The sequence below is a fragment of the Pavona decussata genome, unplaced genomic scaffold (genome assembly GCF_977016875.1).
Source record: "Pavona decussata unplaced genomic scaffold, jaPavDecu1.1 SCAFFOLD_48, whole genome shotgun sequence".
NCBI classification, from domain to species: Eukaryota; Metazoa; Cnidaria; class Anthozoa; order Scleractinia; family Agariciidae; genus Pavona; species Pavona decussata.
In genome coordinates, this window is record NW_028145470.1 from 2,240,001 (window position 1) to 2,257,188 (window position 17,188).

Below are 17,188 nucleotides of genomic sequence, written 5' to 3' on the forward strand. Positions count from 1 at the left end.
CGACTTCGAGTAAGAATTGATACTATCTTTGAACAAATTACGTAAATTGGCTAAACGATACTGTAACAATCTTGAACGTTCAGTTGGTTTTATCATCTTTCAGGATCGGTAAAATGTTCAGTGTGAAGGAACCTGTGCCCGTTAACCTTCGTTCACGTGTTGTTTCAGTACAATTTTATTTGTGCAAGATGTGTTGTGCTTGTTAAATTGGCGATAACGGCTGCCACTTCTCGAGGCGTATTCGCGAGGATCTAACTAGGGACAGGGCCTTTCACATTTTCCAACACATGGAACAATTTGAAGAATGTCCCAAATCTTGTTCCGCTGTATGTTTCTCAAACCTTGATCATGGAAATACGAAATTCCAAAGAAGGATCAAGAAATCCCTTCACATAAATTGAGAAAAATCCAACAAAAACAAACAGCTCTGTCATGTTTATTTAACATTTTCACCTTAATTGCCACTTTTTTAAACCCCTTTTTGTTTTACTTTGCTAATCAGCGCTATCTTCTCACTTTCTAAATACTTGTAATTATATTGGTACCCGCCTCTATTAAAAATTCAAATCCGTTTTAATTTTACTCTAATCACAACTGACGATGATCTTAGTACGATCGAAACATGTCTCATAATTTTAAAATGAAACGTGTTGTCCCTTTCATTTAATCAGTTCCAAATTGGGTTACAATTATAGGTGGGTATGAAAGCATTATCGACGAGCTGGGAGTGTTCAATAACAAAACGTGTTATACTGGAGAACATCTTGAAGTAGCAGAAAGTCATCACCCGGCTCGTGATTACATGGAGCTTGCACAAGACAATGGGGGAAAGGAATGTAACGAAGAGGCACTGTTGATTGGAGAGGAGGTTTACAGTGAAGAACATCCTGAGGTAGCAGCAAGTTATTACAACTTGGCTGTTGATTACAGGAAGCTTGGACAGCACAATGAAGCAAAAGAATGGAACGAAAAGGCATTGATGATTAGAAAGAAGATTTACGGTAAAGAACATCCTGAGATAGCAGCAAGTTACTACAATTTGGCCTATGATTACAGGGAGCTTAGACAGCAAAATGAAGCAAAAGAATGTGACGAAAAGGCACTGATGATTAGAAAGACGATATACGGTAAAGAACATCCTGAGGTTGCAGCAAGTTATTACAATTTGGCCTATGATTACATGGAGCTTGGACAGCACAATGAAGCAAAAGAATGTGACGAAAAGGCACTGATGATTAGAAAGACGATATACGGTGAAGAACATCCTGAGGTAGCAGCAAGTTATTACAGTTTGGCCTATGATTACAGGGAGCTTGGACAGCACAATGAAGCGACAGAATGCGACGAAAAGGCACTGATGATAAGAAAGACGATATACGATGAAGAGCATCCTGAGGTAGCAGCAAGTTATTACAGTTTGGCTTGTAGTTACAGGGAGCTTGGACAGTACAATGAAGCAAAAGAATGCGATGAAAAGGCACTGATGATTAAAAAGAAGATTAACGGAGAAGAACATCCTGAGGTAGCAGAAAGTTGTTACAACTTGGCTTTTGATTACAGGAAACTTGGACAGCACAATGAATCAAAAGAATGTGACGAAAAGGCACTGATGATTAGAAAGAAGATTTACGGTGAGCAACATCCTGAAGTAGCAGCAAGTTATTACAACTTGGCTTTTGATTACAGGAAGCTTGGACAGCACAATGAAGCAAAAGAATGCGACGAAAAGGCGCTGATGATTAGAGAGCAGATTAACGGTGAACAACATCCTGAAGTAGCAACAAGTTATTGCAACTTGGCTTTTGATTACAGGAAGCTTGGACGGTACAATGAAGCAAAAGAATGCGACGAAAAGTCCCTGATAATTAGAAAGTGGATTTACGGTGAATTTCATCCTGAGGTAGCAGCAAGTTACTACAATTTGGCTGTTGATTACAGGAAGCTTGGACAGTACATTGAAGAAAACGAATGCGAAAGAAAGGCATTAATGATTACAGAGATAATTTACGGTGAGGAACATCCTGAGGTAGCAGTAAGTTATCACAACTTGGCTGTTGGTTACAAAAATCTTGGACAGGGCAATGACGCAAAAGAACGCAACGAAAAGACATTGGTGGTTAGAAAGAAGACTTACGGTGAAGAACATCCTGACGTTGCAACAAGTTATCACAACTTAGCTTTTGATTACTGGAGGCTTGGTCTACACAATGAGGAGAAAGAATGTGACGAAAAGGCATTGATGATTAGAAAGAAGATTTACGGTGAACAACATCCTGATGTAGCAGCGAGTTATCACAAGTTGGCTGTTGATTGCAGGAAGCTTGGACGACACAATGAAGCGAAAAATTGGGACGAAAAGTTGTTGATTATTAAAAAGAAAATTTACGGTGAGGAAATCGAACATCCTGATATAGTAGCTACTTATCGCAGAATCGCCTATAGTGGTCTTAAAGAGCAAATATTAAAGGCAAAAGAACACAACAAAAAGGCAGGTGTAATGACACAAAAGATTTATCGTTTCCGTGCTGAGAAACGTTCTCACCGGCTGTATGGATCAGTTAAAAGAGTAAGTGTGTGACCCCTGAGGAGAGCCCCTTTTAAACTTTTTGTCTCCCTCTAGGGGTTAAGATGCCAACTGGAAATGAGCGACCACAAGCCTTTTGGTAAGGAGAGGTGTATGCCACTACTAGTACCCCTTCTGTTTCTACTTATTCTTCTTAAGCTCTGATTAGTTAAGACCTAGGCCTTCTCTTGTTTTCTTTTTCCCTTGTGTCCTGTCAGTCTGGTTTAACGTTGAACGCGTTCTGGTATCTTTTAGAAACCGAGAAGCTACCTGGTGTCAAAACTGATACTAGCCAAAATACCAGTGGTGATAAAACCAACGATGGAAGCAAGCAATCGGAAAAACAACTTCAAGTGCGAGAAGAAAACAAGGAAGGCACTTCAGAGAAACAGTCCACCAACAGGTTTGTATCGGTTCCCCTCAACTAAAATATAAATTAAACTATTAAATATTTCTTGTATTACAACAAAACACGCTTTTCTCGCTGCTCACTGATATGCAGAAATAACTTTCGAGGTCCTTTGGTAGAACGAAAATATCGCTTGAAGACGTTTACAGACTCAAAGTCACTAACATACCAGATGCACGATAACCGAGGTTGGTATAATAATCGGTTATCTTGTTATTTGTGAATAATATATCGTTGAGAATAGTTTCTTTTTCAAATGTCCCTACAACGCACAAAGTAACAAAAAATAAATATATATAGAATAATATAAATTTTACGCCTCTCTCTTTAGAAGTCCTGGTGCTGAGGACCTTAAAGAGTCTGATTCTGTTACTTCATTTCCTCACAAAGAGGTAAGCTATTACAGTCAACTCTCTCATTGCGACCACTTCTCGTAAGCGACCACCTCCGGTAAGCGATCGCGTCGTAAACAACCGTTTTGTCTCTCAGTTAAATACTGTGTCAAGAGCTCTCTTGTAAGCGACCACCACTCAAATTTCTTAAGGTACCGCGACCACTTTTTAGGCCAGAAAATTGACATATTCTTTTGTTTTCTGCTTCCGGTAAGCGACCGCCCAACATAATCATGTATGATCGTTAGTAAATAATTACTCAGAAGTGACAAAAGTTCAATTTTTAATGAAGCTGCCCCTGACTGCTGACAGATAAATAACAGTTTACAGACAGAGAAGATGGCTATAATTAGATCTGGAATTGTTACATTGGTCTGTTCCAAAATGTTATACAAAGTTTCGTCAGAAAAATAAAAAGATTGTCCAGGCGCTATTCAACGTGAAAATATGCCAGTGCTTTCAATCTTTTCCTTAAGCCATGAAATAGAAATGTCATTGTGTCCGTAGAAAATCTAACTATTTGCCTAATTTTAGCTGATAAGGTGATATTTTTATGTAATTAATTAATCATTCTAGTATTAGGCTTATTTTGTTTATCTTTCCCGTATTAAAACTAAGCGACCACTCTGTCGTGGGTGGTCGCTTACAAGAGAGTTGACTGTATTTGTGAATAGCTCACGCAAGCCATGCAAAATCCTTTCCCTTGCAGGTTGACCCAAGAAAACCTGAATGTTCAAAGAATGAGCTACTGAAGGCAGTAGGTAAAAATGAATAGTGGTAGTAGCATTTATTTATACACGATAGAAATTACAGCAGAGCTGATGTGGTCGTGTTATGAATAACGTATAAAAATGTAAAAAAAACAACAAAACAAAACCAAAACAAAATTCGACACATTTCACTACTTAAAGAGCTAAACCTAAAACTATTTACCATGAACCTAAAACAATCAACTTTAGTTGAACATATTCACAATCAGTAAATCTAAATCTAAATTCGATTCACAGAATACTTTTCAGTTTACTTTTAAAACAGTTTACTCCTGGTTTTACCAGATAGCTCCCTTGATTGCGTATCCAGAGAGTTCCAAAGGCTTATTTATTTGTTACAAGTAGCCTGATTTGCGACGGAAGTCCGTTTTCGAAAGCGGTACCTAAAAGGTCAGTTTCGTTCGTAGATTGTATTTGCAAGTATATTTCTTAAAATATTTTTGGATAGATACCTAGGCATCTGGTGGACTTGACTTAATTAACTACATAATATCTCCTAGTTTGATTGCCTGCATCTGACCGATGAAAAGACCACGCAAGACAAGACAAGACAAGATGATTTATTTAACTCACGCATTAAACTCATAATCGCAGAATGGCCGGCTAAAAATTACCAGTTGTTTAATGACTGCTATTAACCAGTATACTCAACCGAAACGTAAATAGTTCATATTCTGCGGCTTTGATTATAGCACGTTTCTAAGATTAGTATTAGAGAGAAAAACACAGATGCTACCAGATCTAGACGTCCCTCATGGACTTCTTGAGCCACAGAGAATACAACAGAGATTAAGGCTTACTTCCATCAGTTGAGTTCATTCTGAAAGAAGCTCTAACGCATTTATAGGACCTTTCTGAAAACCACATTTAGTGAACGAAAGCTTCCTAATAAAAGATTATTATTATTTAACGCGTCTAAATACTAATGGAAATTTTCGCGAGTTTGGAAGAGCTCATGACGTATTTCATGCAATAAGTAAATGACTTCTAAAGAAAGGTAATTGGTTTCCGCTGGAGAAAATGTAGCCTCCCACGCATGCAGTCATTTTGGGAGGGACTCGTATTACCTCCTCCCCACGAGTCCTCTAAAAACGACTGCGTGGGAGGCTACAGAAAATGCTGAATAAAAGTAATTGGTCTTTTAACACGCTTTAAAACCTTTAAAAGTACTGACATTTACACTAATAAACTGTAAATGCACTTATTGAATTAATGACCACCGTCCTTATTTGAGGCCGAGTAACTTGCGATGTCTCCAGGTAGATAAACGAAATCTCTATCAAATGATCATTGGTATATAACTGTGAAAAGTAGCCATAAACGAAAGTGTAGGTGTTCGTCTGTTGTCACAGCAACATCGGTGAAATGAAAAGTGTTATACGTGCCAAAAAATCAACGAGGAGCGATGACCGATGTCGTGAGAAATAGACAGTGCATTCTTCCTTTTCTCCCACGCAAATAAGACTAAATACAATGAGGCTCGCGTCCATGCAAGACATTGTCCAACATTCTACATTCAAAAAATCCCGGCAGGATCTATACTATCTAGCTTACTCCAGACAAGTCAAAAACTGTTTTTTGTTTCTTCTATGACCCAAAGGTGACTTCCTATCGAGCATCAAGGACACCTCACCATGCACGGATACGTTGTCCAGCACCATTACCACTGATGGTGGTGTAGTGGTTGGCCAGAATGTCAAACTGGTGTGCCCTGCTGGAGCTGTGGACGACCCTGTGTCTGTAAAGATTACATTGGAGGATCCATCCAAGTACTATGGTCTAATAGTTCAAAGGGATCTTGAAAATGACGTCATGTTTGGTACACCCATCATTAATCTTCAACCCAATGGCCATGTTTTCAAGAAACCTGTGACGGTGACAACCAAACTCAAAATCAACGATTTCAAATGTAACGACGTTGTCATTTTGCATGGCACAGAGGCCAGGGACGGGACGATCACCTGGTATGACATCACTCAAAACGCAACGATTAATGAGACGAATACAGAAGTGGTCATTGAAATTGGACATTTTTCACTCTTTACAGCGTTAGTAAAATTGCAGAATTTGACCTTGATCCTCACCAAAGACATTGTGTACAGGTTCAACTTGTTGCCTTTTAGTTACATTATGTCAGTGCTGGTGAACAAGAATTCAGTGCAAGAAGAACTTGCATTGCTGTTCGTGAGCCAAGATGTTTACAACGAACAGTTCTACAGAGAGCATGAGTCTTCTGCTTTGGTTCAACTCAAGGCTGAAGGATTTAGAGAGCTACATGTACGTTCCATTAATAGACAAGGAGAACAGCGTGTATACAATACTGAAAGTCTTCAAGTCTCAGTTTGTCTTGGGGAAGACTACAAACTGACTGACAGTAAACAAGGAGATATTGTTTTCACAGTAAAATCTGGTGTTTGGTGGAATACGGGAGAGGTCTTCAGGCGTCCACTCGAGTGGAGTAAAGATGCTAGAATTCTGTGTGGGACAATCACTGTACAAGGGAGCTTTGGACATAGCAGCGAGAGGCATTTCTGTGAAATAGGTAAGTTACATAAATGACTTCAAGGTTGGTGAGTTGGTAAGATTTTCCATTTACGAGATGTAAACAATTACAAATAGACGTGAACAAGTAACTTTGTGATGTGTTACAAGCGAATCAAAATCCTACAAGCGAACTAGCCGTGCATGAAATTATTTGTTTAATAGCGGAGCTCCTGCAGGTGTCCACGAGAGCGGGATCCATGGTCATAGACTGTATGTGTATCCCTTCCGGGGAGAACTAATTAGGGCGTTCACAAGGACACGCCATGTCACACAATTTCTTTCAAGCGTTTCCACTCTGTAACATGAACAGTCCATTCCTTTCAGCTCTTCCATCATGGGCCTCCTCCAGTTGTTATTGGGGCGCACCCTCTTCCTCCCTCCTTGTCGTCGGTAGTCCAAGGCTTTACTCGCCACTTTGGTGCTTTCTCTCCTGACAATTAACTAGTTAAATGTTACCCACCTCTCTTTGATTTTCACAGATTTGTGTGGGTACGTGAGAAGCCTGCTGGGTGTAGAGAGAGCTATTTTCAACCTTGTGCCAATTGCTCAGTGTCTGAAGAAACCTGAAGAATCAATGGGTCAAGTAATGAAGTCTTGGAAAGACGAGGACGAACAACTTGAAATTATTTTGCAGCAAAGGAAGACGGAGAATGACGTGGTGAATGATCTTGTTACTCTCAGGAAGGATCTTGAAGGATTAAAACAAGAAGGTCGGTTGTCCTAGAGTTTTCCAATTCGGCTTTAAAGGAGGAACTTTGTTGACATATTCAGCCTCATTATTATTTGTTGATTATTGTTATAAACAACAAAACTAGCTAGAAGTAAATGCACTCCAAAAATTTAAAGATTTCGAAAGCATCAACATTTTACAAAGAATGAATAGCTGGATCTAAGCCCTTGCCAACCGGCCAGGTATACATTCTCTGTAACCTACTGAAAACCTATTCAACATATTTCACTGATATTCACATTGATAACCATGTGACACACGCTTTTTTAGTTTATGGTGTCCACTTGTTCGTGGCATATGATATTTCATTGATGCTAATGCGACAAAATATAAACAATGACGTCAACAAGTATTCTCCCATAGTGGGACCTGAACACATAATGGAGTTTGAAGGGAAGGTTGGGAAAAGAGCCTGACAATTTATCAAAATAATTGACCGTTTGGAAAGCGTGTCATATGAGTGGGCTTACTTCAACAGATAGTGGCAGACAGTGGCGATGTTAACGGTCTCAGAACACGGGGTAAACACTAAGTCTTGCATGTCATAACAGGATGCTAACGATAACGACACTGAGACCTTTTCACATCTTGTGCATTTTCTCGTTTGCGTCACTTTTCTGAAGGAAGATGGACAAAGTGCTAGTTTTCACTTTTTCGAACGTAGTAATATTTAGCAACATTCCGTTCAAAAACAGAAGAAACGTCTCTCTTTACTAAGACGTGGTAAAGCTTACGCTTTTGATTCATGTTTTGTCTGAAATAATTCTCAGTTGTGCTGATTTTATACAATACAAATATACTCCTCACTTTACTTTCATTGTCACTAGATTACAAAGTAACTCAAAGAGGACAGATGCACGTCAGGCACTTCAGGGAGTTGGCAACGAAGCTCTCGGGTTTACAACGTGAGAATGCAGAATTGATGAAGTATTTCTCAGTTAAAATTCAAATGCTCTGCAAGATGGCGCTAAGGGACTGTTGCATGGAGTTGGAAGGTTCCGTGGAAGGAGTCGAAAGAGCTGCCTTATCCACAAACCCTGTAGGTTATCTTGAGATTCACCGAGCAATACCCAAACATGTTGCATGGAAATACCAGCAGGTATGTTCATCGTCTGAAGAATCTATAATTAAAATTTTTCTAGCCATTGTTCCTAATCTCATTCAAAGCATTAAGGAAATCTTCGTCGATAAGAACATTTCAGAAGTACAAAATGGTTTAAGAGGGCTGTCCAAGCACACATTAGAACCGTTTTTGTCAAGTGTGCGAGATGCCGAAAAGAACATAAGAATCCGACAGCTTGTGTGGGTAGTGTGCGAAATTCTTGAGCGATTGTGCCTAGAAAACTGTGGCAAGCAGCCTACTACAGAAATTGTAAGTTGGAGCGAAACGTTGGCAATTCCCTCCATGCTGAGCTTTCTAAAGCCCTTTTTCCAGAACCACAAGCAAGGTATTAGGCTGCACAAGAGATAAGAACTCTTCTCAAAGCGCCTGAAAGACATAATTTCCGATCAGGTAGACACCGCCGATGAAGTGTTCAGCCGGGATATTGCCAACCTGACATTGAGTCTAATTCATTTTGCCAAGTTCAGTCCATCAAAGCTGGTGAGATTTGAACTCACTGGTTCAACGAATTCTCCCGTGACCTGTGACAGAGAGAACAATAATGATAACATACATTATGACAGACATCACGAGACATTTTCTCAGTGGTTTGAAATTAGAAAGGAATCAGAGGATGAGCTACGACTTCATGCAAATGCACTTGTGCACGTCGATGGACGAATTTGCAATAAAGGAGCATTCCAATCGGTTATCGCAATATGTGCTACTGCCGAGGAAGCTTTTGACGCATGCATGACCCATTTCATCGACGTCACAGCAATGAAGCTGAAAGACAACGATTCAGAAAATCTTCGGGTGGTCCTTTGTTCAACACAAAAAGAGAAAGTCAGAGAAGTGCTTGAGGTCCTCAAACGAAAACTGAGCGAAGAAGTGGTATATTTCAGGCAGTCAGAAGTCACCCAGTGTCATCTCACAATACGTTCCATTACGTCCGAAGCAGAGACGTTTCTAAGCCTCCGTCTGTTTTACAAATGGGGATCTGATGCAGTTGGTCTTGACAGCAAGGATTTTGTGAGTCTTGCTGTTTCCTCCGTTGGTGGGGCTTGTACACCGGAAGTACAATTTGTGGGTAAGATAAAGCTTCTTGATATATTATAAGGGCGGGTTGTTTTGGGGCAATTTTGGCTATTCAACAACAGAAACACAGAGTAGAACACAATTCCACCAATTCTCATTAAACCGAAAAGCTTCCCAAAAGTACGAACGCAATTCTTCTTAATTATAATCTGAGTAAACTGTATTCTGTTTATTCAATACCATTCTGTTCCTTCCCAACCTGACAGGGTAGGTCCAGAAAGAACAGTTTCAAAAGAATGCGCCCATAGTCCGAGTTTGGACCGATGCCATGCTTTTTTTGGTTTCTTGTTTTTTGTTCACGTGGTATTCATTAAACCAAGAATTCTACCTCGCTCAGCTAGGGTACAATGAATCTGATCGGTTAGTCTGAGGTAATAACTTCTCACCTTTTAATTGATTGGTCATAAATAGTTTATTAGAGGACTGTTCTCTGAAACTTGAGTAACGTCCGTCACTATTACGAAAAACTGCAATCACTGGACATTCTTTTGCCATCTTAGACAGAAATTCGTAACACTGATTGGCTAAGCCACTTCAGAAACTAATAACAGTTCGTGATTTCACGCCACTTTACAAATTGAAGCAGACCTGACTATGGTCGGGGAACAAGTATCAATTTGTGGAGGCACGAACTCCCAATATTGCATGTTATTACGATTATACAGGTACATGTGGCATAACACTTGAAACACCCTCCCACTGTATAAAAAACAAGAAAAGAAAAAACCTTTTGCCGCCTCAGCTTGCAAGAATTTGGTCGCTGAAGTTTAACTTTTGCTTTTTTCTGCTTGTTTCATCAGGTTTGAGGGATTCGCCTGAGTCTGAAGACGGAGTCTTATCGCTGCCTAATCCATCCGCAAACTTTGCGCACTTGGAGGCATTTGATCAGTTACAGAGACACGGAAAAATACAGTGTGAAAAAATTGGTAACGCCGGGCGACTACCTTCTCGTGTGCTTACAGTGAATCGATTGAATCAACTTACCATTATTTTTTGTCTAATGTGATGTCGAGAAAATTATACATCCATTGCTTTCGCTTGTTTGTTTTAAGATTTTAGTTGGTTCAAAACTTTACTTAAAACATACAATAAGAACAAGGAAACTAAACTGAAACAATCACCGATTTCCATTCGTCCCACGCAAGGTCGTTCTTCCTTCGTTTGCATGGGCTACATACTTATTGTCAATTCGATTTTCTTTGGTTCACTATCTTATTTCTGCTGGTTTCATTTGATAGGTTTTGGCACATTTGTTACTTAGAAGTTTTCGGCATTTTTTAGAAAACAATTAATCTTTAAAAAGAGTCCAAAAAAAGGTGAAAGGAAATACGTGAGGCTAAAGAAATCCGGAAATAAGAGCTTTTAGCGCCCCTCGAGGGGTGGTGGTGGGAGGTACTCCGCCAGCTATGTAAGACGAATGTATGTGCGGCGCCAAAGGGTGTAGTTTTTGAGTCGCTTTGGTTTGAATGTCTGAAAACCAGGTCAGTAGTATATCTTCAGCAAAGATAAGCCTTGTTAGTGGATCCCCTTGGATCCCCTTGGATCCCCTTAATTAATATTCCTAAGCGTCGAGTCCATGACGTCATCTATTGTTATAACCTAGGGAAAAAATGCGTTCCTCCATACTAATGAAGTGTCGAGGTTTACTAATGAGCGTCACTCTTGCACAAAGGAAACAATAGACATGCCCAGGCTTGCCCGCTCTATACCCACCCTCATTGGATAGTCAAGACTCTTTTGTCAGAGTTAATAAAAACAGCGCAAAATTTGAAAGCGTTATCATTCAACTAGAGTAAAGATTATTTTATCGCTGCTATATTTCGCAAGGATGGTTCCAAACATGCAAGTCGAATCGAGCGCTACACCTCTGTCGACAAAAGATAAAGCGAGTTCCTTACCCGGTCAGTTCTGCCCGTTTCATCCCCGCTCCACGTTAGAATTGGTAGAAAAAGCGCAAGGATTTAGCTATGTTTACTGTCCCGAGAAAATGTGCTTTATGTTTGCCCCTGCTTCAGAATGGAAAGAGTACATAGAGCGTATCGCACATCATACACACTCTGATGTGAAAAGGTATGCAGCTCAGTTGGTCTGTGATTGTTCTAACAAGCTAGCATTGAGAAAAAGTAAACAACCGTGGAGCCAGGATCGCACGTTTCTGACGTGCCACAAAAAAAGAGTGTAACTTTTTCATGTGGATAGACCAGCCAATATCGCATGCTATCAAGGAGCGGCTCTCATATTCACCTCAGCCACGGTTCACGAGATTTCATCCTTATAGAGAGATAAAGGAGATGTTTGAAAATCATCGCCAAGAGGTTAAACAGAAAGGACTTATTCAGCGCCAGCGCCATGCACGCAAATATGACGAAGGATTTTTAATGTGTGACAATGGATTCAACAGTCTAGGAAGTCCTAAAATATTTCACGGTCTTAGATATAGAGAATGGATGGACGAAGTATGGGAATCTTACAAGTTTTATGTCCAAAAAATGAAAGAAGACTCTCGAGACGACCCAGATCCTACACTTTGTTTAGAGAAAGACGATTTGCTGCGTCAGGCGTATTTCAAGTACGCAAGTGATGACGGCCATCATCCCGAAAGTTTCCGAGTGTTGAAGGTTTTATATGAAAGACATATTGAAGGCAAACACGTACCTTTTGAAGGTTATGTCATCAGCCCCGAAGAACATGAAGAGATAGAAAGAGATAAACAGTTATCTTCTTATTCTAGAGCTTTTGCACGAGATTTACGCAGATCAAAATGTATTGCTATGCTTAACAATATAAGGAACCAAGATCTTCCTGTTTGTTCTAATTAAATATATTGCATTACCGTCTGTGTGAACATAGAGCTGTCTTGAGATCCTTTGAAAGATTTTTAAAGGTTTTGAGTGAAATAAAGTTTTATTCATCTTTACACCGCGTTAGTCACTAATTATGTTTAACAAATGTTTGACTCGAGCTCTAAAATTTGCATGTGAATTATCTCGTGTGTCTTTTGTTTGAGAAACAATAAGTCATATCCAACTGGGTGGTCCCAGAGTCAGTGTCGATAACAATACCCGAACCGGCTACACGCAATCTATTTTATGCGAAATCTTCATCGACTTCGATTCTCAGACCGTCAGTTCCTTAACAACATGGCTAGCAAGTTTACTGTTGGAACCCCAAACACCCTCGAAAAAGTGTAGAATGGTGATATTGAAATAGAATATCGGAAACTATTAGCGACCTGTTTCAAAACCATGAACGGAACAAGGGAATTATCACAGAGAGCTTATAAGACAATTAAAACTTAGCGACGCGCGACATCCACGCGTGTGTCTGAGAAAATAAAGACACATGACTAGAAATGGCCCGTTTGTCTCTTTTTGTCCCTTTTGGCGTGGTTTTGGCCTTTCAGGCCTGGTTATGACCTTTCAGGCCTGTGTTTGGCCTGGTTATGGCCTTTCTGGTCTTCTTTTATTTATGAAGGAGAACGCTTAGTAACCCCGCCTTCATCAATTCTCTATAAAACAGACACGTTAGCTTTTAAAGTTTAGTTTCCTGTCAGAACGCGTGCGGTTCAAACCAAAGATGACGAGCACAAACTATACCTTATACCTGCAACAAGGTGCTGGAAATGATGAAGACAATGAAGAAAGCGATTTCTCCCAAGAAAGCGATTTCTCCCAAGAAAGCGAAGTTTCTAGTCAAGGAACGGAGTCTTCCCAAGAAGAAGAAACAGAAAACTTAGAGCCGTGGTCACGCATTCTTGATGAAGCCGAGAACCGCCACAAGACCCAGCTTAACGCTTTGATCAATCAATACCAAGAAAACGGCGATTCAGAAGATGTGGCTCGTAGTAAAGCCGTAAACGCTCTCGTTCCTGTTTACAGAAAAGAGCTGAGAAAAGTGCTCTTAGAGAATCTACAATGGATGCGTGCAATGAAAAAAGATCCCACCTTCAAAAAAGTGATGGAAACTCAAAAAGAGCTTAAAGACACAGAAGGATTTGATTGGTTGGAATCGACGGAACTTGCTATCGATAAGCGGAAATTCTTACTCAATCGATTGTACGAAAAGTAGCCCATTCCAAAAGATCAAGACTAAACCTACTATGACTGTTATGGATTTTTTTTTTTTATTTCCTGGCTCTTTGTATTGTTGCATTTCAATAAAACTGTAAACAAGCAAACTTTAAGTGTGTTGATTGATGACTTGAAAATAATAACAATAATCGGTAAACTTGTACAAAAATTTAAAAAAATCTGAAATTTGAAATACAAATTACTAAAGCAAGATCAAAACTTTTTAATTAAACACTGTTATTTGTGATGACACTTTTAAATAAAGATGATGATTCCAAAGTTGAGAGCTGTTGCGTGACTAGCGACGCGCGACACCCACGCGTGTGTCTGAGAAAAATAATAATACTACTACTACTACTACTAATAATAATAAAAACATATAACTACAAATGGCCCGTTTGTCTCCTTTTGTCCCTTTTGGCGTTGTTTTGGCCTTTCAGGCCTGGTTATGGCCTTTCAGGCCTGTGTTTGGCCTGGTTATGGCCTTTCTGGTCTGTGTTTGGCCCTTCTGACACTCTATATAACCTGACTATTTGCGAAAAAGATGTCATTTGTGTTCAGTCACCAAACTGTCAACATGGTTTACAAGAGAGTTTGCAGAAACTGTCCGATTCCATCGTGCGGGGCTAAATACCTTGTCAGATTAGCTAACCATCTCGCGGATGTTCATCAGTTAGGGCACATACAGCGAAGACAGTATTTACAAGAGGCGAAACTGCAACCTAAAGTTAAAGTCGTCGTTTACGAAAGTGAAGCGGATAATTCCGGAAAAAATCACTTTCACAATCCAGCACAGACACAAGAAACGGTGTACGAACTGTCAAGACAGCGGAGAAATGAGGCCTCTTTTAAAGCAAAAACTAAAAGACCGACTTCAAAGAACAAGGCAAACCGCAAGAAACAAAGAAAGTCGAACTCTTGGCTTAGAGGCCGTAGGAAAATTGTGTAGACACGGAAGGAATATTTATTATTCCTCGAAATGAAGCGAAAAACAAAAACCGGATTTGTAATAGTCAGTCAAATGATTCATTTTCATTCCTTTTCCTTTCAAATCGCTGAGTATTTGACTCTTTTCCTCATTGTTTTTTAATAAAGTTTTTAAAACGGTATCTCTTGTCTGGTTCTATTGCTAACAATTATAAGTCGTGTGTTTCCATTGATCCTTGTTAAGTTATATGAAATTGATTATAAACTAATGCGTCAAGATACTCCCTTGGGGTTTTTCAGCAGATCTGAACTAATTTGTATGCAACTTTAGGTTCGTGAACCCGCATAATTAACTGACTAACAGTGCGTGACTTTAATAGTTTTTCATTTCCTCGAGATAGATAGGAGAAAGAAAGACACACAAAGATAGGTTTACGCATCAACGGTTTATTAGGACTCAGAAAATGAGCTTAACACTGATATAAAATCAAATTGTTTTTCAAGAAAACTGTCAGCATGAGTATCACGAATCGAGTAAAACGCATCCTCATCACTGCTCTATAACCCCATTTTGTCTTTGCAGTTTTGGTCGTGAACTTGTCTTGGGAATCTCGATGGTTAGTTTCGAAGGGTTTCTTTGTTCGGCAAAGAATTCGCTGAGAGCGTCTTTGAAAGGGGTTCGCCTTTTGGAGCAATGGCGACTTTTTGTGGCTCTTCTTGTTTTCTTGCTTGGATAGGGGATACCAGGTCTTGTAAAACATTTCTCGCCAGGGTCATTATCACCAGGTCCTTTCCTCTCAAGTGAGAAATCATCTAGGCCACATTGCTCTCTTGTGAATCTTTTAAGCAGAAGGACTCCAAATTTCTTCACCAAACCTTGAATTTGCAACCACACTGTATCTTCCACGCCTTTCTCTTTCTGATTAAATAACAATTTCTCGAATTGAACGACCAGAAGTTGGACCGCCTTCCAGCAACACACAGCTGTGCTCAACAAGCGGCTACTGCGTGCATCGTCGTGCAGTAATAATGAATGAACGGTTACATTCCAACTTAAAAGTCCAGCGTGATCCTTCCATCGCTTTAAACCTTCAGTAACAGCTTCCAGATTACGTTCGGGAGACAGAATCAGGGTAGAAATTTCTTGAGACACCCTTTCTACATCGTACCATGCTTTTATGAGGGAGTTCCATGAAGAAGTAATCATTGCATTTTTGATAGCGTTTAGGTCAAAGTAAGCCATTTTCAACGGTACTAACGTTTTAAAAATCGAAAAAAAAGTTTTCCCAGCAAAGCGATTGCAAGAGTGACGCTACCAAGAGAAAGCGCGCTTTTATTCAAACTGGCCATACAAATCTTAAGATCCAATCAGGGTGGGAATAGAGCGGGCAAGCCTGGGCATGTCTATTGTTTCCTTTGTGCAAGAGTGACGCTCATTAGTAAACCTCGACACTTCATTAGTATGGAGGAACGCATTTTTTCCCTAGGTTATAACAATAGATGACGTCATGGACTCGACGCTTAGGAATATTAATTAAGGGGATCCAAGGGGATCCAAGGGGATCCACTAACAAGGCTTATCTTTGCTGAAGATATACTACTCAGGTCTGAAGATGGGTCATGAAAAATAACATATTTTGGTCTGAAATAGGGTCAGAGTTTGAAGAACCAAACCGCAAATTCCCACCAAAACTCCGGAGAGGATCTCTCCCCCGAGCTTTTAAGTCATCTTTTACAGATAACAAAATGGTCATTTCAAGAAAAATCCACGCCCTTTGTCCATTTGTCGATCCCCTTTGCTATTAAAATTTTAAATTGCCTACCAAACCGGGCACCTCTACTTGGGTTTATTTGTTACGTTGTAGTTATTTTTCTATCCTTAGTTTAAATTTGATTAAGTAAAATAAAACACGTTCCCTTCAAACAGTCAATCAGTAACTCCTATTGTGTGAAGGTGATTACCATGTGGCGTCTTGAGATAGGTTTCTTACTCTGTGCTGCTTTCATTTTTTTTTATCTTGCTTCAGAGTATCACCTACATCAGCATGTCAACTATATGAGAGGCAAGCTTTGTGTAGTGGGGGACAAAACTATGGCCACGCAGAATAATCAGCCGTCCAGTCGGTAGGTACTAATACTTTCCTTGGTAAACAAACTCGGCTACAGTAGTCTGCAGGGAAATTTTCACAACAAATGCAGGGTCGTTGGTCCAATTAACCACCATTTTGGATTGCCTGACACAAAGACCCTTGGGAACGAGCTTATGAGCTTAGCTCAAACGTCCCACCGTCACAAATCCGCCTCTACCATGCACCCTTTTAAGGGTAATTTAATGGTAATTTAAAAATTACCATGGAAATTCGTTTTGTAAGGCGCCCAATCAATAGCGTGACAGGTCCGACATTCCACTCACAAGCAATATCTTTTTTCACGAATGCAAACTTCATATTAAGTAATTTACAAAACGGTACAAACATTAAGAAAAATTAAATCAGCGCTAAATAATACCAATGTTAAAACGACAAATGGCTCTACTAACCCTTACAAGTACGATAAGTTAGGAGGAGATACGACTTTAACCCA

General features: G+C 39.8%; 2 protein-coding genes across 2 annotated transcripts in view; one reads left to right on the forward strand and one right to left on the reverse strand.

Moving 5' to 3' along the window:
* LOC146481740 (uncharacterized) overlaps positions 1–10,375 on the reverse strand; it is an 88,175-nt gene extending 77,800 nt beyond the window's left edge. The window contains exon 1 of the mRNA XM_085107847.1: positions 9,995–10,375. The gene's annotated coding sequence lies outside the window, so the exon portion shown is untranslated. The remainder of the gene's footprint in view (positions 1–9,994) is intronic.
* LOC146481742 (uncharacterized) overlaps positions 1–16,731 on the forward strand; it is a 41,138-nt gene extending 24,407 nt beyond the window's left edge. Inside the window, exons 4-11 of the mRNA XM_085107843.1 lie at positions 2,819–2,966; positions 3,304–3,364; positions 4,074–4,125; positions 5,735–6,676; positions 7,158–7,388; positions 8,236–9,600; positions 10,409–10,534; positions 16,633–16,731. Coding sequence (XP_084963969.1) covers positions 2,819–2,966; positions 3,304–3,364; positions 4,074–4,125; positions 5,735–6,676; positions 7,158–7,388; positions 8,236–8,879 — 2,078 coding nt within the window. The 3' untranslated portion in view covers positions 8,880–9,600; positions 10,409–10,534; positions 16,633–16,731. The remainder of the gene's footprint in view (positions 1–2,818; positions 2,967–3,303; positions 3,365–4,073; positions 4,126–5,734; positions 6,677–7,157; positions 7,389–8,235; positions 9,601–10,408; positions 10,535–16,632) is intronic.
* Positions 16,732–17,188: the final 457 nt, after the last annotated feature.